Consider the following 20,581-nt stretch of genomic DNA (forward strand, 5'->3'; position numbering starts at 1 on the left):
AAGGAGCCGGGTGGGAGCGCGGCGAGCAGCCGGACCCCCGCTGCTTCCCGGCCGCCTGGGCAGGACAAAGGAGGCTGGAAGTGGGAGAAAAAGTTTGGAGCAGGCGGCGAATCCCTCCCTTAAGGAGCCGGGGTGAAGTCATACGGCAGCGGGGCGGGACGGGCTAGCCGGAGCAGAAAAACAAACAAGCCCACATGCGAATTCCCGCGGCCACCCAGGCCCCCGGCTCTTGTGCAAACGCGGCAGCGCCGAAGGCAGCCGGTGGAGCCGTGGCCGAGGGGAAGGCGAAGGGCCGGCGGCCAGAGCGCCGGGATGGCGTTCCCTGTGCCGGCTGTGCAGAGCGGGACGAGGGGCCGGCTCAGCACCCTGCTGGGACCAGGAATGGGTGCCCTGGCCCGGGATGGGGGGTGCTGGCCGGGCTGCTGCGGGGTGCTCCGGGGAGCGGCTTCGAGCTGCCCCCCTTGAACCCCGCTCCAGCCCAATGCCGGACCCCAGCGCCATTTCCAAGCCAGGGAGCGATGAACCTGGGGCGGGGGGTCTGGCTGTGGGAGGGGGATCCCGCCTCGGACCGGGCTCTCCAGCCTGGAAATGAAGCTGGTTGTGCCCCATCCCAGAGATGTCACCCTGTCCCCGCAGCCTGCTTGTCCCTCCTGGAGACCCCAGGCTTCGGCACGGGGCGCACGGTGGGGACGCGGGGTGCGCCATGGGGGCTGGGGCGACGCAGGCGGGGAAGGAGGGTGGGAAACCAGCCAGCCTGGGCAGCCTGCTCAGGCAGAGACCTTGCTCCCCAAAATAATCTCAGGACCCCGGCTCAGCACCACTTAGCACCCAGGCAGGACCCCCAAGATGGTGCCCGGCCCCGGGGGCCACTGACCCTGTCGAGCTCCTCCTGGTTGCCAAAGAGCGGGTGGTAGCGGCGGTACTTGCCCTCCCGGTATTTGGCGATGAGGAAGCGTCTCCTCTCCTGGCTGCCGCTGGCGGGGGTGATGGCCTCGCTGGGGGGCACGTTGGCGGCCCAGAACTGGTTGGCCACGGCGTTGCCAATCTGGTGGAAGAGCTGCGGGGACAAGGAGAGGCCGACGTGACGGTGTCACCAGGGGACGGAGCGTGGCCGGGAATGGGGCGGGGGGGGGCTTTGCGGCGAGTCTCCGGGGGGTCTTTGCCGGGGGCGGGAGGGGATGAGCACGGCAGTAGCCGTGCTTACGGGGACGTTCGCAGCCCAAAGGCGCCCGGGAGAGCGGCGGGGTGCAGGCAGCACGGCGGGGATGATGGGTGGTGCACGGGGAGCAGGGACCACGGGTGGGCAGGGTGCAGGAGCACCCACCCGCTGCAGGCATGCAGGGCTGCTCCCTGCCCAGCCCCGTGTCCCGGCAGCACCGGCGGCTCAGCCCCGGCGTCTGGCAGCCCCCGCAGCCGCCGACCCCCCTTCCTGCCCTGGAAAATCACATCTGGAAAGCAGCGCCCAGCTGTGGGCAGGCGGGGGGGGGGGATATGTTCAGCATCCATCAGGGCCATTTAAAGGGCTTTCTGTGGCCCCCCCGCCATGCCGAGCGACGCTCAGCTCGGCGTTAAGCAACCCGGGGTTTAGCCCCGTCTCACGCCCCAGCAAGCCCACGGGGTGGGTGCTCTGCCAGCACCCCCAAGCTCTTTGGGGTGGCAGGGGTGCAAGCGAGGCCGGGGAGGGGCTGGAGCGGGCAGGGGGGGCCGGGGATGCTGGCGGCAGCTCCCCGCCAGCCCGGCGGGGTTCAGGGCAGCCTTCCCGGAGAGGGGAGGGGAAGGGGAGCAGCCGCAGGCAGCAGCTGGAAGCGTTTGGGGGCTGAGGGAGCGGGCGATGCCGGAGGCGGGAGCTGCGCGGGTGGGACGCCAAGCAGGAATGCAGGATCCGACCGGGACGGCCGGGAAGCGTTGGGGCCAGCCAGGGTCTGCCGGCTGGAAATGGCGGCCGGGTCGGGTCTGGTAACAAATCCCGGCTCCCCCCCCGGCGCTGGCTGCGCCGACGCATTCCTCCGTGCTGGTGGCCGCACCGCTTTGGGGGGCTGCTCTGACGCTTGGCCCCGCGCCCCAGCCCCACGGCTCCGCAGCCGTCTCCCCGCACCAGCCCTACGGCTCTGCAGCCGTCTCCCCGCGCCAGCCCTACGGCTCCGCAGCCGTCTCCCCACGCCAGCCCTACGGCTCTGCAGCCATCTCCCCACGCCGGCCCCACAGCTCCGCAGCCGTCTCCCCACGCCAGCCCTATGGCTCTGCAGCCATCTCCCCACGCCGGCCCCACAGCTCCGCAGCCCTCTCCCCACGCCAGCCCTATGGCTCTGCAGCCATCTCCCCACGCCGGCCCCACAGCTCCGCAGCCGTCTCCCCACGCCGGCCCCACAGCTCCGCAGCCATCTCCCGATGGACACACAGACACCGTCTGTCTGCGGCGCAGGCACACAAGCACCGCTTGTCCTCGCCGGCGTGCCTGGGTGGGTGCCGGCTGTCCGCAGACCACGGGGACGGGTATGGAGGGCTGTTGGGGTCCCCTCCCCAACCAAGCCACGCTGCAGAGTCACCCCAAGGGGATTGGATCAGGCTGGAAAAACCCTGCCGTGCTCCTGCCGTCCCCGGCCCGTAGCCAGCGGGTCCGCCATGGGGAGGGGACGGGGTGTCTGCCCCCAAAAGGGCTTTTGGGGTTGGTCTGCGCCAATACCTCGATCAGCTCCTCCGTCCACACCTTCCTGTCCATCTTCAGGCTCCGGACTTTGGTGATGCCGGGGCCCAAGCCCCGGTGCTCCCCTGCCAGCAAGACGAGCCGTTAGGGACCCGTTTTAGGGTGGGAGAGGCCGGGCTCCCCCGTGCCTCGCACCCTGCACCCCTACCCAGGGCAGGGGATGCACAGCCCCTTCCCGGGACGTGGGTACCTGCGCATCTCTTGCAGATGACGACGCAGAGGTTGATGGAAGCCCAGTCGGGCTTGGGCGAGCCGCAGTCGGCGCAGAAGCGATTGGACTCCACCGCCCAGATCCTCTCCGCTACCTCCGAGTTGGAGAGAGCCTCGGCGATGGACTGCTGCATGGCTTCCACCCACTCCTCCTTCTCCTGGTCCGAGTCGGCAGAGAAGCTGCCGGCAGGGATGGGGGTGAGGGACGGCACGGCGGGGGGGGGGAGGACCACCGGCACCCCCTCCCCTCCCTCTCAGCTCACCTGAAGATCCTGTACGGCGTCGTGAGATCGAAGCCCCTGCGGTCCACCTCCTTGACGTTCCCCACGTTCATCTCGATGTAGGTGATGCCGATCCCCAGCCGATAATCCTGGTGGGCGAGGACGGGCAGAGGGGTGAGGGAGGGCAGCGGGGGGGGGGGTGTCTCCTCCCAGGGGGGGTACAGGTGATGCACTGCCTGCAGGAGCTGGTGCTGGGGCTGCCTGCGCTGCTGCCCGCACACCGCACCGGTGCCGGTGGCCGGCAGCTGGGGTCCCCAGCACGGGGCAATGCTCCTGGGGGACCCCAAAGCTCGGAGCCGGCGGGGAGGGGGGGGCTGCAGCCCGGGGGTCACCAGCCTGCGGGGTCTGAGCCGTCCCCGTGCGGGGGGTGGCAGCCCCGGGGTGCCCAGCTCAGTGCCGCTCTGCTCAGGCTGCAGATGCGAAGGGACGAGGTCCCCCTCGAAATGGCATTGGGGGTCCCCTCTGGTGCCACACCCCCCCCGCCCCCCGCAGCCACCCACCTCCGCATTCTTGTAGAGGAAAACTTTGTCCCCGGCCACTGCCACGAACAGCTTGTGCTTAAACCCCCGCAGCTCCAGGAAGCCGCTCTTGTCGGCCGGGTCGGCGGCACCGTTGGTGGTCAGGGACATCGACGTCCTCTCCGGAGCTTTGCTCTTCCGCTCTTCCGCGATCTGCTGCAGGGTCCGTATCCACTCGTTACGGTCCGCTGCGGGGCCGGAGGGGAGACGGGTCAGGATCAGCTCGGGGCCAGGAGCCTCCGGGGCTCATCCCTTGGGCCAGGGGAAGGGGGAGCAGCTGGGGCCACCCACGAGCAGGGACCCCCGGCGCTCACCATCGCTCTCGGCCCGAAACACGAAGTTGCGGTTGTTGGTGACGACCTCGAATTTCTGGTCCCCGACGCTGGCGATGCGGGAGATGGAGGAGACGGGGATGAACCGCTTGGAATAGGCGTCCTGGGGCAGGGCAGGGCGAGGAGAGACACGCTGCTCATCACCACGGCCTCGGGGAGACGCGATGGGCACCGCGCCTGGCTCGCGATGCTGCGAGCGTCGGTGTCCGGGAGGCTCCGAGCCTCCCACCCCGGTGCCGGCATCACCCCAGCACCCATCTGTTGCTGCTCCCCGGGCTGCTGCCCCTTGGCACGGCCACGTCTCGTGGCCGGGATGCCTAGAGGGACGTGGCCCCTCTGGGGCAGATCCTCTGCCACCGTCTCGCCCCGAGCCCCCCAATCCTCCCTCCCTACTCAACCTTTTCAGTGTCAAAATAGCGGAGGTGGTCGGCATCGAGCTTCACCCAGCGCTTCTGGTAGATGTAGGACCTGGGAAGGGACCGGAGGGACGCGTTGGAGGGGACGGGGTGACCGAGCTGCACCCTCCGCGCGGGGCAGGCAGCGGGTGCTGCAGCCCACCCGAGGCCAGTGCTGCTCCCGAGGGTGCTGGGGTGCAGGAAGGGTGATATGAGCCCCCCGGGACTGGAGCAACCCCCTCCCCGCTCGCCCCTCACCGGCCCCGGCCCCACGGCACGGGCTGTGCCGTGCCAGGCAGCCCCGGCAGCTCCGGGCTACACCGTGCGCCCTTGAACTTGGGGCCACTCCGCTTGTGCGTTCACGCCCCAGTTGCCAAAAGCCTGGGGCCACCTCGCCATCGATCCTGCGCCGTGTCCCCAGCCCTCGTGTCACTGCTGGGGACAGCGATGGGGACTTCATGCTTTCCTCTGAGCACCAATTAAAGCATGGAGCTGGGAAAGGGGGCTTGCCCTTAAAAGCCCCCCCCCTCCCCAAATCCCTATTTGCAATTACTGCTCGGGACCTACAAGCCGGTGAGGGTTCAATCCTGGGGACACGTGCCAGGCGGTGCCGGTGGCACCCCGGGCTCTTACACGGCAGAGGGAGAAGCTGGGCAGCTCTATCAGGATGGGGATGCAGGGGGAGAGGGGGGACCCCGGGGCTGGAGCAGAGCCCACCAGGGACCCCTTCGCCCTCCCCAGCCCATCATGCAAGCCGGCCACCCAGCGCAAGGCCAAGGTATTAAACCCTGCAGCCCATCCACCCCGGCGTCAGGGCTGCAGAAGAAGCCAAGCCAGCTCCCACCCTCAGCGCCCACACAGCTCCGACAAGCCCCCCACCGGCGCTGCCCCCCCACCGCCACGCCAGCCCCCAGCCCCGGCGGCTCTTGCTTAAGGGCTTGTTAGCTCAGGAAGGATTTCGCCATCGCCGCACGTGACCCCGGCGCTCGGCCTTTACGTAACCAGCAATGGCAACGGGGATTAAAAGCACTCGGCTCGGCCGTAGGCTCTCCCGCTCCCCGTCAGGAGCTCGTCCCTGTCCCGTGGGGTGCAGACACCCCCAGCCCTGCTCTGCCCTCCAGCTGCTTTTAGCTGCTGAGGGGTTGGGCTTTCTGGTTTTCCTTCTCCTCCACCCCAAGCAGCCGCCGGAGCAGCTTCTCCAGCTTCCCAGGAACCTTCCAGCTGCTCTCACTTCCCCAGCAGCCAGGCTGCTCTGCTGCAAAGAGCCGGAGCTTCCTCCTCGTCGGCGGGACTGCAGCCTCGGGCTTTCCTCGTAGCCCAGATTAAGCAGCCCCCAAAATCCCTCACGTCTCCTGCTTGAGTTTTGTCTCCCAGCTGGCGCGGTGGCTCCCTGAGCTGGGTCTGTGCCAGGATGGGGGCAAGCATGCTCGCTGTGCACGCTGCACTCGCTGTGCACAGTGCGCTTGCTGTGCACGCTGCGCTCGCTGGGCTCCCTGTATGTGCTGCGCTCGCTGTGCACACTGCGCTCACTGGGCTCCCTGGGCTCCCTGTGCATGCTGTGCTCACTGGGCTCGCTGTGCACACTGCGCTCGCTGGCCTTGCTGTGCACACCGTGCTCACTGGGCTCCCTGGGCTCTCTGTGCATGCTGTGCTCACTGGGCTCGCTGTGCACACTGCGCTCACTGCGCACACTGCGCTCGCTGGGCTCCCTGGGCTCCCTGTGCGTGCTGTGCTCACTGGGCTCGCTGTGCACACTGCAATCGCTGCACACACTGCGCTCGCTGGGCTCCCTGGGCTCCCTGGGCATGCTGTGCTCACTGGGCTCGCTGTGCACACTGCAATCGCTGCACACACTGCGCTCGCTGGGCTCCCTGGGCTCCCTGTGCGTGCTGTGCTCACTGGGCTCGCTGTGCACACTGCAATCGCTGCACACACTGCGCTCGCTGGGCTCCCTGGGCTCCCTGGGCATGCTGTGCTCACTGGGCTCGCTGTGCACACTGCGCTCGCTGGCCTTGCTGTGCACACCGTGCTCACTGGGCTCCCTGGGCTCCCTGTGCGTGCTGTGCTCACTGGGCTCGCTGTGCACACTGCAATCGCTGCACACACTGCGCTCGCTGGGCTCCCTGGGCTCCCTGGGCATGCTGTGCTCACTGGGCTCGCTGTGCACACTGCGCTCGCTGGCCTTGCTGTGCACACCGTGCTCACTGGGCTCCCTGGGCTCTCTGTGCATGCTGTGCTCACTGGGCTCGCTGTGCACACTGCGCTCACTGCGCACACTGCGCTCGCTGGGCTCCCTGGGCTCCTTGTGCGTGCTGTGCTCACCGGGCTCGCTGTGCACACTGCGCTCCCTGCGCACACTGCGCTCGCTGGGTTCCCTGGGCTCCCTGTGCGTGCTGTGCTCACTGGGCTCGCTGTGCACACTGCAATCGCTGCGCACACTGCGCTCGCTGGGCTCCCTGGGCTCCCTGGGCATGCTGTGCTCACTGGGCTCGCTGTGCACACTGCGCTCGCTGGCCTTGCTGTGCACACCATGCTCACTGGGCTCCCTGGGCTCTCTGTGCATGCTGTGCTCACTGGGCTCGCTGTGCACACTGCGCTCACTGCGCACACTGCGCTCGCTGGGCTCCCTGGGCTCCTTGTGCGTGCTGTGCTCACCGGGCTCGCTGTGCACACTGCGCTCCCTGCGCACACTGCGCTCGCTGGGTTCCCTGGGCTCCCTGTGCGTGCTGTGCTCACTGGGCTCCCTGGGCTCGCCCGCCATCGAGCACGCGGCCAAACACCCAGCAGCCCCATTAGTTTTACTTCTGCAACCGGGTGCTCTGCATCGGTGCCGATGGCAGCACGGCTCCGGCGAGCCGCCGGGGCTGGGGCTGCCAAACGCCGGGCTTGGGGCCGGCACTGCCAGCAACGTCTCCTCCCTTGGCAAACACAGAGCAGACCAACCCCACACGCGTGTCCGGTGGAGGAGCCGGGCTGGCCGGGCTGTCGGCAGGAAGCCCGCCCTAACACCCCACTTCTCCGCCAGCTGCTTTTCGGGATCGCTGCTATTTCAGGGCTTCCCCAGAGCAAAGGCAGCTCATTTCCCAGCGAGCCCGACACGTGGCATGGGGCCGGGGGGGAAGTTCGAGCCGCAGCCTTCCCTCCTCCTCCTCCTCCTCCTCAGCCGGCTCAGCGCAACCGCTGGTGGCACCCGCTCTGAGGAAGGCTCTTTCACCAAAAATAGGCATTTTTAACCTAAATCGGGGGAGGTGGGAGCGAGCTGAAGGAACCCCCTGGGCTGGCTTTTCGCTAAAGCAAAATTACCCCCCCGTGAGCAGGAAAAGCGGGGGGGGAGCACCTCCCCTGCAGGGCACACGCGCCGAGGCACCGGTGGGGGGTCCGCGGCCCCCCCGGCACATCACTCACCCCTGCGGTGGGTTCTTGTCCAGCCACCCTACTTTGATGGTGGGCGAGAGCGGGGTGGCGGCGGTGCCATCCATGCGGTCGCCGAGCGTGCCGGGGCTGCTGCGGGAGAAGGCGGGCACGGGCGGACGTGGGCTGGGGACGTGGTCGCTCCAGCCGCTGCCACCGCTGGGGACGAGGAGCCGAGGGAGGGGGTTAAGAGCTGGTGGTTCGCAGGGGGGGCTGGCGGTCGGGCAGGCATGGCCCCCCCCCCCCCCCCCCCCCCGCATGCTTCGGCCTCCCCTTGCCCTTCCCCGAGGCACGGGCGATGCAAGCGCCCGCTGTTTGCAAGCAGGGACCCTGGTGGCAGTCCCCTTGGCGGGGGTCCCAGCGCGTCCCCCAGCTCCGGGGACAGCAGAGACCCAGATGCCAGCCCTGGGAAGGGGGGGCAGGGGCACCCCCCGGGCCACGGCCCCAAACCCAGAGACGTGCCGAGTTGCCGTCTGCTCGTGCGTGCGCACACACGCTCCCCCACGCCGGCACTGCCTGACTCGTGCGTGCACACGCACACGCGTCCCGTGAAGCCGTGCAGACACGCGAAACCCCAGCGCAGCCCCACGCGCGAGTGCTCCCTGCCTGTGCTTACATGCACGCACAAGCGCGCGTGTGCGCACGTATCCCTTGCCTGTAGCCCCAGCTCAGGCATTTGCATCCCGTCCATGCACGCACGCGCACACACACAAAAATAACCCCTGCCCGCGTGCGGTCGTACAGATTCCCCGCCTGCGCGTGCACACACGTGCCCGCCCACGTGCACACACACGCGCGTCCCCGGCCTGCACGCACATACACACGCACACGGGGCAGAAGAGCTCCTACTTGGCGGGGGGAGCATCGTAGTAATCCTCGATGAGCTCGTCCTCGCTGAAGAGGCTGTTGACACGCAGGGACCGAGGCCACCCCGTCACGGGCTCTGCATCCTCCTGCGGGGACGGACGTGGCTGATGTGGGCGACCCCGCGCCCTCCCCACTGCCCCAAAGCTCACGGTGGGGTCCCCCCTCTCCGCCTGCCTGCACCGTAAGGGATGGGCAGGGGATAGACGGAGAAAGAGGGGTCAAGATGCAAAATCACCACCCACGTTTCCCGGGTCCGCAGCTGCCCACGGTGCCGGGAGGTGCCGGGAGGTGCCCGGGCGCTGCCGGCCCCCGCGAAGGGACACGCTCCTGCCCACAGCAGGACGGAAGCGTGGCCGTAGGGAGGAGCCGAGTGCCGCGCTGGTTATTTATATCAACCAAAAATATCTGTGCTTGCTGAGAAATCCTGCGTTTCCCCCTCCTTGGCCAGGGACGGGCACGCGCCGTCATGGGGGTGTGACTGTGGCTGCAGGCTGGGGGTGGAGGGTGGCCAGGCAGGACCACGGTGCCACGGCCGGTTATCCCCAGGCCCTTGCCCCACGCTGCAGCCCCCCGGGGCAGGGGGTGGCTGGGCCGGGGTTAGAAGCAGCCACGGTAGCAATCTGTCCCCTTCGGGCTGTTCCCAGGCGAAGGCAGATGGGGGGGCTCCAGGCGCTCAGGGGTCTGCTGCAACCCCTCAGATCACAGAATGATAGAATGATAGAATGATAGAACGATAGGATCGTAGAATCATAGAATCGTAGAATCATAGAATCATGGAATCATGGAATCATGGAATTGTAGAATCATGGAATCATAGAATCATGGAATCATGGAATCGTAGAATCATAGAATCACAGAATCATAGAATCGTAGAATCGTAGAATAATAGAATCATAGAATCATAGAATCATTAAGGTTGGGAAAGACCTCTAGATCATCTAGTCCAACCGTCAACCCCACACCTCCATGCCTGCTAAAATCCAGATCCCTCCAGACCCACCCCAGCTCGGCCTCGGGAGCGCCAGGCAGATAGAAATCCCCGATCCAGGGATTAAAATCCGGCTGCGATGCTGCCGATGTCCACTAGCACGCACTCTGTGCACGTCACTTTGCAGAGAGGCTGCACGGCCGCGATGCTCCACGGGGACCCTGGGGCTGCCCGTGGGCCGGTTCCAGCCCCCGTGGGAGACCCAGTGGGTGCTGGGCGAGGCAGAACCCCCTCTCCGGCCGCTGCGGACCCGCTCCTCCAACCCTAACTGGTAAATCTCCAAAGCAGCCCCAAGGCCAGCGCCTCTCCCCTGGGGACGGTCGCCCCGCTCGCCCCTCCCCACCACCAAGCAGGACCCCCCCATGGCGGGACCAACCTTGTTGGCCATCTCCCCCGCGGGACCGGCTAATTCCTCCTCCCAGGCAACGTCCTCGTAGTCCGAGTCATCTGCAAAAGCGGAGGGAAGATGCTGGGAATCAGCATGCGGGGGCCCTGTCACCCCCTGCCACCTCTCTGCCCGTCCCCGCCAGCATGGGGACGTGCCAGCGCCGGAGCCCGGCAGGGAGGATGCCGGCACGGTGGGTTTCGCCCTTGCTCTGCCCTTGGCAAACAACCGCTGCATCGGTGCGACAATGGGGGCTTTATCACGGAGTTTGGAGAAGAGCAGGGAAGGGCAACGTCACGCTGGTGGCAACTCCTGGCACCATCGCGACCCTCCCGGCACCGCCGGGAGAGGACTTGGGTGCCACCAGCCCCGGCACCGCACCTTCGCCTGGGAGCTCCTGCTGCTGGGGCTTTTCCCACGGCTTGTTTTTCAGGGTGGATTTCCCTCCCTCCCCCTCCATTCCTTATCGGCTGGTGGAGAGACGGGAGCAGCGAGCGGCTCTCGAGCCTGCGCACCCACGGGAAATAAGATCCCGGAGAAGGGCAGGAGCAAGGAGCCGGTGAGCCGGTTCCTCCTCGCCCGGCACCCGCGGCAGCAGAAATCCTGGCCAGCAAGCACCCGTCCCGCAGGGGACAAGTAGCCCCAGACCGCCTGTCCCTCGCAGACACCCTCTCCCAAATCCTAGGGATAACCCGGACCAGATTTCTCCCAAAATCCTAATCCAGAGGATGCTGTTACGGGCCGGGGAGCCCTGGTGCTGGTGGAGGGGTGCGGGTAGATGCTCTCCCTGGGCACGTCCCTATAGGGGACCCCCCCCAAGACTTTGCGGCACCCAGCGTTTGCTGGCTTTTGGTGCAGAGGAGCGGCCGACCCGCCGGGGCACGGGGCAAGCTTTCCTCCCCGCACGCCCCGACAGAAGGATAACCTTTCTGTCCACGGCTTCTCCTACCTTTTGAAACCCACCCCAGCTCCCAGTTAAACCAGTGCCGCTTCCCGCATGGCTGCTGGCCAGGCCAGACCCCGGGTGGGCACCCAGCACCCCGCAGAGCCCTGCCTTTCCTCTTCCTTTTGGGAGAGCTGTTCAAGCTGGATTAGAGCTATTAAATAAAGGAGCAGATAAAGCTGAGCTATTGCTGTTACGCAGCGGCAGAGCCCGAATCATTTTGGGCAGCCCCCCGCCGGGGCTGCTCCCCAGGCGATGCTTTGGGACCAGGGCTGCGTCCCTGCACGGGGTCCCCAACTCAGCATCCCCCCCTGCAGCCGCTCGAGCCCCGGGGACCCCCCGAGGAGGGGGCTGGCGGGTGCAAAGAGCTGCCGGAGGCCGTGCAGGGAGCCGGGGGTCCCGGCACCGGGGCCGACGGCTGCGTCCTGCTCTTGCCGTGCCCTCCCAGCACCCTCCAGCCCCCGCCGGCCGCAGCTCAGGGACATCCGAAGGCGCACGTGTTTAACGTCCCCGACGACGGGTTTATTTTTCCTCCGGGAATTGGTGCGGCGGCTTTCAGAGCCCGTGCAAACGTTTGCTCTCCCCCGAGAGAGGGTGAATCCAAATCCCCGGCCCAGATCTTGCACCCCTGGAAAAGCCCCAGCCCAGAAGGCAAAGACGGGGATGGAGGAGGGAGGGACCCAGGCAAGGCTGTGCAGGGCAGAGGGACAAAGTGATGGGGGAGGAAGGCACAGCACCCATGGGATGGGTGCTGGCCAACGGGCAGACAGACCCAGCCAGGCATCCCAAGGGAAGATTTGGGACAGGGGAAGATTTGGGGCGCCCGGGCCCCCTCATACTCACCGAACTCAGGCACGAAGGGGAGGTTGGCCTTGGACGGCAGCTCCGGCGGCAGCGGGGCCGGTGGCTTTGTGCGGGGCAGGAGGGCCGGCGGGGACGGGGGGACGCTGGGTGCTCTGTCGGGGACGGGGACCTCCTCTTTGGCACGGGTGCTGCGGGAGAGAGGAGCAAGCGCTGCCTTACACCGGCCCCGGACCTGCCCTGCCCTGCTTTCCAAACCCCGCTGCACCCACGGCCGTCGGAGGGGGGGGTCCCGGGGTGCAAGAGGACCCCCAGCACAGCCACCTTTACACCCCCCCAAAGGGATCAAACATCCCAAAGCCCAGCAGACCCGAGTCCACAGCCCAATTCCTAACAGCCTCCCACGGCAAAAGGCTCCACCTTGCTCGGGTTATACCGGTGCTTTTCTAACCTGAAAATATTTTCTGGCATCCAACCTCACCTCCCCGTCGCTGCCGCCGCGGCTCAGGCTCCTTATCTGGCCCTCAAGGACACCAGAAGCCGCCTACAGCCTTGAAGCCCATGTCCTGGATCAAGTTGGTTTTTTTTTTTTTCCTCCTCCAGTCTAAACAACGGCGGTGCCGCTTCCTCGGCCGGTTTGCAGGTGGCCACGGGGTCCCCCGAGCGGGGTGGGGGTCCCGGGGATGCTCCCTTCCTACCAAGGTCCCTGTGCTGGGGTGGGTGCGGGAGATCCGGGGCAGCGAGAAGCCCCCTGGAAATGGAGCCTCGGGCTTCTCCTGGGTCAGCGAGCAGCATGCTGTGCCCCCAGCCCCAAAACCTCGGCCAGGGGGGGACCCCGGGGATGCTCCTCCTGCCTGCAGAGCCCCTGGGCAGCCGGGCTCGGCCTCTCCTGCCTCCTGTTCTCTGCTTGCTTCCTGCCTTGTCGATAATCGCAGGCAGACAGGCAATAAATAGAAACCTCTGGGGTGATGGTATTTTTAAGGGCAGGAAATTAAGAGGAAGTTTCTTCGGGGTACAAAAATATGAGGCACCTGATTGACCAGCCCTGAAGTCAGGGAGAGGGCAGAGGAGGCAGGCAGCGAGCAGGCAGGGCTGCCTGCTCCCACCCCAGACGGACCCCTCATAGCCCCACGGCCACGTGGGCGAGCCCCAGGGGACCCGCATGCTGGCCAGCGAAGCCACCGCCACCGTCCCCATCCCCGACCCCGCTACCTCCCACCGCAGCCCCAGGCCGGAGCAGCCGGTGCAGGACCCATCCCACCGAGCGCCAAACCCCGGCACGGCTAACGGCATCGCCCCACGGCCACGCTGGAGAAAAGCTCAGCGCGGCCAAGGTTGCCGCCGGCACCCAGCAGTCCCTGGGGATGGCCAACCCCGGTCCCCGGTGACTCCCAGCCCCGCGGCCGGTGCGCGAGAGCTTTCCCCGAGCTCAGGGCGAGCTGCGGAGAGGAAACTTCTCCCTCGGCTGCTTGCATGGAGCAGGGGGAGGACGGCGAGCGCTGGCTCTGCTCTGGGTCAGGCTGACCTCATTTCTCAGCAGCCATTTCCATGGGAACCAGCCACAACCATCCATACATTAGGGAACGCTGGCAGGGAGGGCAGGGGAGCGCAGGCAGAGGAGTGTGGGCAGGGGAGCGTGGGCAGGGAGCTCTCTAGGAGCCCAGGGCAGCAGCTTTGCTCCCAGCAGCACCGGGCAGGGGCTTGCTGGGGCGGGGGGCTGGCACCCAGGGGTGCGGGGACCCAGGGACAGGAAGGTGACAGCGCGCAAGCCACAGAGCCCCCGGCAAGAGCCCGCCCGGGGTCTGCATCTGCACAGCCACCCAGGATGGCGTTTGCCCCCCCGGAGCGGGCGCGGGGGGCTGCAGCGCGAGCCCCAAGGCCAGCAGCAAGGCGACCGTCCCCCGGCTGCCCCGCTTTCTGCAGGTGCAGGCATGGGGACATCTCAGGAGGGTTTGGGAGGAAACCTTGTCTACCCCTGCCCCCCCCCACCCCCCCAGGGGCTGGCAGGATGGGCGGCCGCGGAGTCCGGGCACAGATAACACCCTAGTTCCCCAAAAACACCCTCCCCAACGGGATCAGCCCCTGCTGCCAGAGCATCCCCCCGCCTTGTGTCCCCCCAGGGCTCCGTGGGGCAGCGTGGGTGCCCCATCGCCCCGTGCACCCCCTGTTTCCCCCCCCGTTCTGCATCCATGCCCAAGACGATGCCAATCCTGCCGCGGGCAGGGTCAGGCCGGTGCAACGTCTGCCGCTAGACAAGTGCCAACCGGCGCCTTATCTGCCGTCCTCCTCCCCACCAGCGACGGCTCGGCTGGGTCCCCCCCCACCGCAAGGCTGGGGAAGTTGAGGGGGGGGCTGCTCTCCCGCAGGCAACGCCGCCCCAAAGCCAAACCTCTGCCAGGGCCACCGCCGCACCGCCGGGGCTCGCCGAACTGTGCCCAGACCTGGGCAAACACGGAGAAGGAGCCTTCTGCCGTCGCCTTCTTGGACATCGCTCGCTGCCCTTCCACACACCCCCCCCGGGGTTCAAACCCCCCCCCAGCTGCTCGGGGGGGGCTGCTCTGCACCCCAGACCATCCCCTGGGTGTGGGGAGCGGGTGCCCTCGCCGGCAGCTTCACCCCGTGACTGGGGTGCGGGCACCAGCATCCACCGCTGCTGGGACCCTCTGCGGGGTCTGCAGGTCTGAGCCATCAGCGGCCAAAACCGGGGAGCTCGTAGCCCCGCCGCTGGTACGAGGAGGGGGGGGACACATCAAATCCGGCCACTTTCGGGAGCTGGTGAGGAGCACCCGGTGTCGAACACGGCGGCTGCGATCGCCCCACGGGAGGTGGCATCGCGGGCACTGGAGCTGGACCTCCCGCACCCAGCAAGGCTGAGACGTCGCCGTCACCTCCGGTTCCCCGGCACAGGGATGCCCAGGGTGGCCCAGGGCTGGGGGGGGGACGGCGGAACCCCGGCGGGGAACGCGGCGTGGAGGAAACCACAACACGGCGCCTGCCGTGGCCCCCAGCGGCTCGGCCCCCCCCAGCCTGTCCCCACGCCGCTCTTGCAAAATGCCAACCCCACGGGGACGTTTCCCCTCGGGGGCGAGCGGGAGGGTGCAGGCACGGGGTCCCCGCGGTGCAGCCCCACGCCAGCGGCCGAGCCCCACGCCACGAGCGGCCGGGAGGAAGCAGCGGGGACCGTGGCGGTGCAGCCGGAAGCGAGGGGAGTCGGGTGAGCGGCGTCACCCCAGAAATGCCGGGCAGCGTCGTCGCAAAGGCCCCCGCGGCGCTGCCGGGTCCCTCGCCCTGCCGCAGGCTGGCCGCTGCCTGCACGGGCAGGGGTGCTCCAGCTCTTCCCTCGACCCCGTCCTCGGAGACGCCTGCGGTGCCGGCGGGCACCCGCTGCGCCGGGGGGGCTGTGGTGAGGGCCTCATCCCCCCCAAAGCGTGGGCTGCCAGCGCCGGACCCCTGGCACAGCCTCGCTGCTTGCCGGCAGGGCAGGCAGGAGCCAGAGCCCTGGCATCAGCCTGGGTGCAGCAAGCATCACCCTGGCATGGGCAAGCATCACCCTGGCGTGGGCAAGCATCAGCCAGACGTGGGCAAGCATCAGCCAGATGTGGGCAAGCATCACCCTGGCGTGGGCAAGCATCAGCCAGACGTGGGCAAGCATCACCCCCAACACGGGCAAGCATCATCCAAACATGGGCAAGCATCACCCCAGACATGGGCAAGCATCACCCCCAGCATGGGCAAGCGTCACCTTGACGTGGGCAAGCATCATCCCCAGCATGGGCAAGCATCATCCAGACATGGGCAAGCATCACCCTGGATATGGGCAAGCATCACCCCCAGCATGGGCAAGCATCACCCTGACATGGGCAAGCATGAGCCAGACGTGGGCAAGCATCACCCTGACGTGGGCAAGCATCACCCCTCTGCTTTAGGTCCCTGGCCACCCGGCCGCGTCCCCCCGGCCCCAGCCCTCCGTGCTGGCTACCGGCAGGCAGCCGGGGCGGGTCCCCACCCCCGGGGCAGGGGAAGGTGTTTCGGGGCCGGCACAACACCCCGGCGGCTGCGGGGCTCCCTCGGTCCCGGCCGGCGGCACCCCAGTGCCCGTCACCGAGGCCGGGCACCCCGTCACCCCCCGGGGCGGCCCAGGAAGCCGCAGGGCAGGCGGCTGCGGTAGCCGTGCCGGCACGTGCCGCCCCGCACGCGGAGCCGGGACCGCGGCTCGCCGGTGGCTGAGCCTGCGCCAAACAGCCGCCGCGGGTGACCCAGGCCTGCGCCCGCCTGAATGCAGCCCTTGTCTGCGCCAGCTCGGCTGCGCCGCGGCACCTCCTCCATCGCCGGGCACCGTCCCCAATGAGAGCGGTGCCTGCGCACGCGCCCGTCACCGAGGCGCGGCACAAGGCCCGACCCTGCCCTGTGCATCCGCCATAGGGCCCGCGCGCCAGCTTATACGTACCCTGCCGTATACATCCACCGTAGGGCCCGCGCCCCAGCTTATACATACCCTGCCATATACATCCACCATAGGGCCCGCGCCCCAGCTTATACGTACCGTGCTGTATACATCCACTATAGGGCCCGCGCCCCAGCTTATACGTACCCTGCCGTATACATCCACCGTAGGGACCACACACCAGCTTATACGTACCCTGCTGTATACATCCACCATAGGGCCCGCGTGCCAGCTTACACGTACCCTGCTGTATACATCCACTATAGGGACCAAGCGTGCACCTGCTGTAGCAGCACACAGCGTACTGGACGTATACGCCAGAGCAACCAAACAGCTTGGTTGCCATACCCTACTGCGTATATCCGCAACGGTAATCAAGCACCAGCACGTATATACCCTACTGTATATATCCACATATATACAGCCTATATGGATATAGTAGCAAGGTATATATGCTACTGTATACACCCCCTGCGGTAGCCAAGCCGCAGCACATGTATTCTAGGACATATTTTGCAGCATTTATATATGTAATGTATACGTGAGGCGTACGTCAGCGCCCACGGAGCGCCGGGGCCCCACGGCCGCCCCGTCCCCTCTCCTTTCGGGCGCCGGGAGCCGTCCGGCTGCCCCGCTCCGGCACGGGCTGCAGGGCTCCACCGCGGTGTCCCTGGTGTCCCCCGGGAGCCACAGCGGAGCCTGACGGGGACAAGCTGCCGGCGAGGTCACCCGTAGCCATCCCTCCGGCCCGGGGAAATCAGCTCCCGCCATCCCGGGAGGTGCCGCTCGGCCGCCAGCACCCGGTGAGGACACGTCCCCGTCCCCTCCGGCACCGGGCACGTCGCTGCCAGCTTGAGCCGGGCTGCGCGGACCCCGCAGCCGGTGGGCACGGCTGTGCCGTCACCGAAACCCCCGGGAGCAGCTCCGGTGGCGAATGCCAGCGCTCGCCGAGCCGGGCAGGAGGGAGCAAACCCCGGTGCCATCCCCTGCCCACTCCCCGCTGAGCCCCGGGGACGATGCCCACGTCCCCAGGGGCAGCCCCAGGGAGCAGGGACCAGGCGGGGGGGGGGGGGGGGGGGGCAAACGACGCCGACGGCGCAATCCAGCTCCTGTTCGAGCCCCCCAAACTTTCAGCGTCTGCAAAACCCTGCGGCACGGAGCTCCCTGGCCCAGCTGCCCCCGGGGGAGCCCGAGTGGCTCCCAGATCCCCCTCCCGGGCCACCCATGGGGGCTGGGAGGAGAGGGGCCAGCCGGGGTGCTCAGCCCCGGGGCGGGGGGCACGGCTGCCCAGGTGGAACGAAATGTCCGTGCAAAGCAAAGCAAAAAGCAGAGGAAGGGGTCGCCGGCGGGGGGGCTGGCGGGGCGCAGCGGGGTCCCGGCCACCCTCCACGGTGGCATACGGAAAGTGCCGTGACAGCACGGGAAGCCAGGGCCGCCGGGGACCTGCGCGGCAAACAAACAACTCCTTTCCTGGCAAAGCCACTGTGCCACGCCACGCCGTGCCACCGTGGCCGGTGACCCACGGCCCTGCAGGGCCTTACGGCAGCCGCTCTCCCGGCTCGGCCGCTGTTGGCTCCACCGGCGCTGAAGCTCGAGCGGAGGCAGGAAACACCCGGCCGAGCAAAAGCAGGCGAGACTCGCGCCTCGCGGCACCGGCAGCGTCTGTTTCCCGGCCAAAACCCCCACCGGCCCCGTCCGCTGCCGTCCCACAAACGCTGCATCGCTCCCAGGGCGATGGCGGCGGTGACGCCCCTACCTGGGCAGCCAAGCGGGGACCCCCAGTAGGGCTGGAGCCGGGGCTGTGGGGAAGGTCCAGCAAGGCCGGCCGGCGGTGCCGGCAATGCCGGCGGGGAGCGGAGCTCGTCACCCCGAGCACTTCCTGCACCACGCTCACCCGCGAGCAAAACTTCCTGAGGCGGCCGAAGCAGCGGCACGGCCGGCACCAAACCGGCGGCCACCGGCCTCACCGAGCACCGGCATCCTCCCGGCCAGGGCCGGATGGAGAACGGCTCCGGGGGGGGATTTTGGGGACCACCTCGGTGCAGAAATGCGGTGATGGGGACAGTCGCCGGGGCTGCTGGGACGGACGCGGCTTCGGCGGTGATCCGGAGCCCAGGGAGCCCCGGGGACAGGTCCTTGCCCACCCCATGGGGTGCCAGCCCCCCCTCGCCTCCCCCGGCTGCCAGAGCCCCCTCCCCGGCTCGGCATCCCACCCCACTCCCTGGCTGCATCGGTGCCAAGCGGGGGGGGGGGGGGGCGGGGAAGGAGGGGGAGGGGGCATCTCTGCCCGCCTTACCCAGGCAAGAGGAGGGGTTCTGCCCCAAAAATCCTGCTGGGGCACAGGGATGGGCAGGCGGGGGGGCACAGCCACCCCCCCCATCCCCGTTCCCATCCTGACCCCACAGCCGCCTCGGGGAGGGGGGGGGTCTCATCCAGCACCGTCACCCAGGGCTGCGGGGATGGGGCAAACGCTCCCCGCGGACCCCCGGCTCCCTCGGAGTGCTGGGGGGGGGGGCTGGGGGTCGTGGGGAGGGAGGCGGGGGGCGGGGGGCGAGCACAGGGGAGCTCCCTGGCGAGGCTGCGCAGCCGGGCTCAGCATCGGCCACCGCATCGCCCCCCCTCACCCCAGGGGCTCCTCTCCCCCCCTCCCCCAGAACCCCACTCCCCCCCCCAGCTCCGTGCCCGCCCGCTTGCTCTTGTGCTCTTGCAGGATTTTGGGGTGCAGCGGCGGTGGCACGGGGGGGGGGGGATGCTCTGTCAGCCGCAGCCAAAGCAGCCCGGTGAGGGTGCAGCAAACGCTGCGCTTGCAGGGAGGGGCTGCGGCTGAGCGGTGGGGGAGCACCGGGGAGGGGGGGGACACACATCAAGGGAGGGCTGCGAGCGCTGCTCTCACCAAACCCCGGCCTGCTCTCGTGTCAGCCGGCTGCACCGGTTCCCCCCCCCCCCGCCTCCCCATCCCCTCCCGCTGCGGTTTGCTGCCTGTCCCCGCAGGGTGTGACGAGTTCCTCGGGCCTCAGCGCTGACCGCAGTGCAGGCAAGGGCCGGGCAGGGCTCTGCACGCCCGCACGCTGCCGGGCACCGGGGTGGGGAGCAGAAGCCCAAGCCCCGGAGGGGTTGGGGTGACGGGGGGGACGGGGGTGGCTGCACCCAGCCGATATATCAGCCCCCAAGACGCACGTCGAGCCCGGGAGAGCAAAGAGGCGCAGACCCCGGCACTCACGGAGCCCACGCTCGGGATTCGGCCACCCCGCGCTGGCCCCGCATCCCCCCACACACCCCCCGAAAGGGGATGGGGACAAAGCTGGGGTGTCCCGGGGGTGACCCCCCCGGGGCCGTGTGACACTAGAGGGCACCGCTGTCCTGGGGAAGAGCAGCCACAGCCCCTCTCCTGATCCCCCCCCGGCCCGCTTGGGCCCCCCAGGAGATGGGGCTGGGGGGGATGTGGGGACCCCCAGGGCGATGGGGCGGGGGGGTGGGGGTACCCCGAGGAGATGGGGCTGGTGGGGGGTGGGTACCCCAGGGGATGGTCTGGGGCTGGGGGGTGTGGGTACCCCAGGGGATGGTCTGGGGGGTGGGTACCCCACAAGATTTGTCGGGGGGGGTCTGGGGACCCCCAGGGGATGTGCTGGGGAGAGGGGGGTGTGGATACCCCCAGGAGATGGGATGGGGGGGTGTGGGTACCCCCAGGAGATGGACTGGGGCCAGGGGGAGGATTCCAGGGGATGTGCTGGGGCTGGGGGGGTGTGGGTACCCCCCGGCAACCCACGCCGTCACCACGCGCACCCACCCGAGGGTCCCACGCGCATCACAGCAGCCCCCCACGGGGACCCCGCTGCCTCGGGACACCCCCAGACTCAGCCCCCCCCCCCCCTTGCAGCCCCCTTACCTCCTGTGGGACACGGCCCTGGGGGGCAGCACCGGTGGGCGGCTGGGCGGCGGGGGGGCCTTCGGGGGCTGGCACTTCTCTTCCTGCTGGTGCCGCTTGGCCGGCAGCGGTGGCAGGGGGGGTCTCGCCCTGCTTTCGGCCGGGGGCTTCTCGGCGAGGGCCGGCGGCGAGGGCAGCTCCGGGGCCGGGGGCCGGCTGCGGGGCACCGGGGAGGGCTCGGGGCTGCCCCCCCTTAGCAAGGGGGAGAATTTGATGGGGGGACGGCAGCCCACCCTGGGTGGGATGGGCGGGGGCAGCTGGGCGAAGCTCGCACCCCCCTCCGGTTCCAGCAGCGGGGACCCATCGGGCATCGCCGGGCAGCGGGGCTCCGGCTGCTCCGGCTGCGCCGTCGCGGCACTCAGGCGGAAGACGTGGCG

General features: G+C 68.5%; 1 protein-coding gene across 7 annotated transcripts in view; it reads right to left on the reverse strand.

The window, feature by feature from the left end:
• The window catches only part of ARAP1 (ArfGAP with RhoGAP domain, ankyrin repeat and PH domain 1), a 36,616-nt gene extending 18,425 nt beyond the window's left edge, over positions 1–18,191 (reverse strand). For 4 of the 7 annotated variants that reach the window (XR_012040525.1, XR_012040524.1, XM_072851023.1 and 1 more), the window contains exons 1-12: positions 18,036–18,191; positions 11,878–12,026; positions 10,083–10,153; positions 8,701–8,804; positions 7,846–8,010; positions 4,444–4,513; positions 4,028–4,148; positions 3,696–3,901; positions 3,178–3,284; positions 2,895–3,094; positions 2,684–2,769; positions 875–1,057 (exon numbers count right to left, since the gene is read on the reverse strand). Coding sequence is in view for 5 of the 7 variants with exons in the window: in XM_072851023.1 (XP_072707124.1) it covers positions 875–1,057; positions 2,684–2,769; positions 2,895–3,094; positions 3,178–3,284; positions 3,696–3,901; positions 4,028–4,148; positions 4,444–4,513; positions 7,846–8,010; positions 8,701–8,804; positions 10,083–10,094 (1,254 nt within the window). In the remaining 2 variants the exon portion in view is untranslated. Of the gene's footprint in view, positions 1–874; positions 1,058–2,683; positions 2,770–2,894; positions 3,095–3,177; positions 3,285–3,695; positions 3,902–4,027; positions 4,149–4,443; positions 4,514–7,845; positions 8,011–8,671; positions 8,805–10,082; positions 10,154–11,877; positions 12,027–18,035 lie in introns of those variants that run through there. The other 3 variants (XM_072851024.1, XM_072851026.1, XM_072851025.1) reach the window with 3 other exon arrangements.
• Between the last annotated feature and the right edge of the window lie 2,390 nt (positions 18,192–20,581).

Source organism: Ciconia boyciana, chromosome 1 (assembly GCF_034638445.1).
Source record: "Ciconia boyciana chromosome 1, ASM3463844v1, whole genome shotgun sequence".
Lineage (NCBI taxonomy): Eukaryota > Metazoa > Chordata > Aves > Ciconiiformes > Ciconiidae > Ciconia > Ciconia boyciana.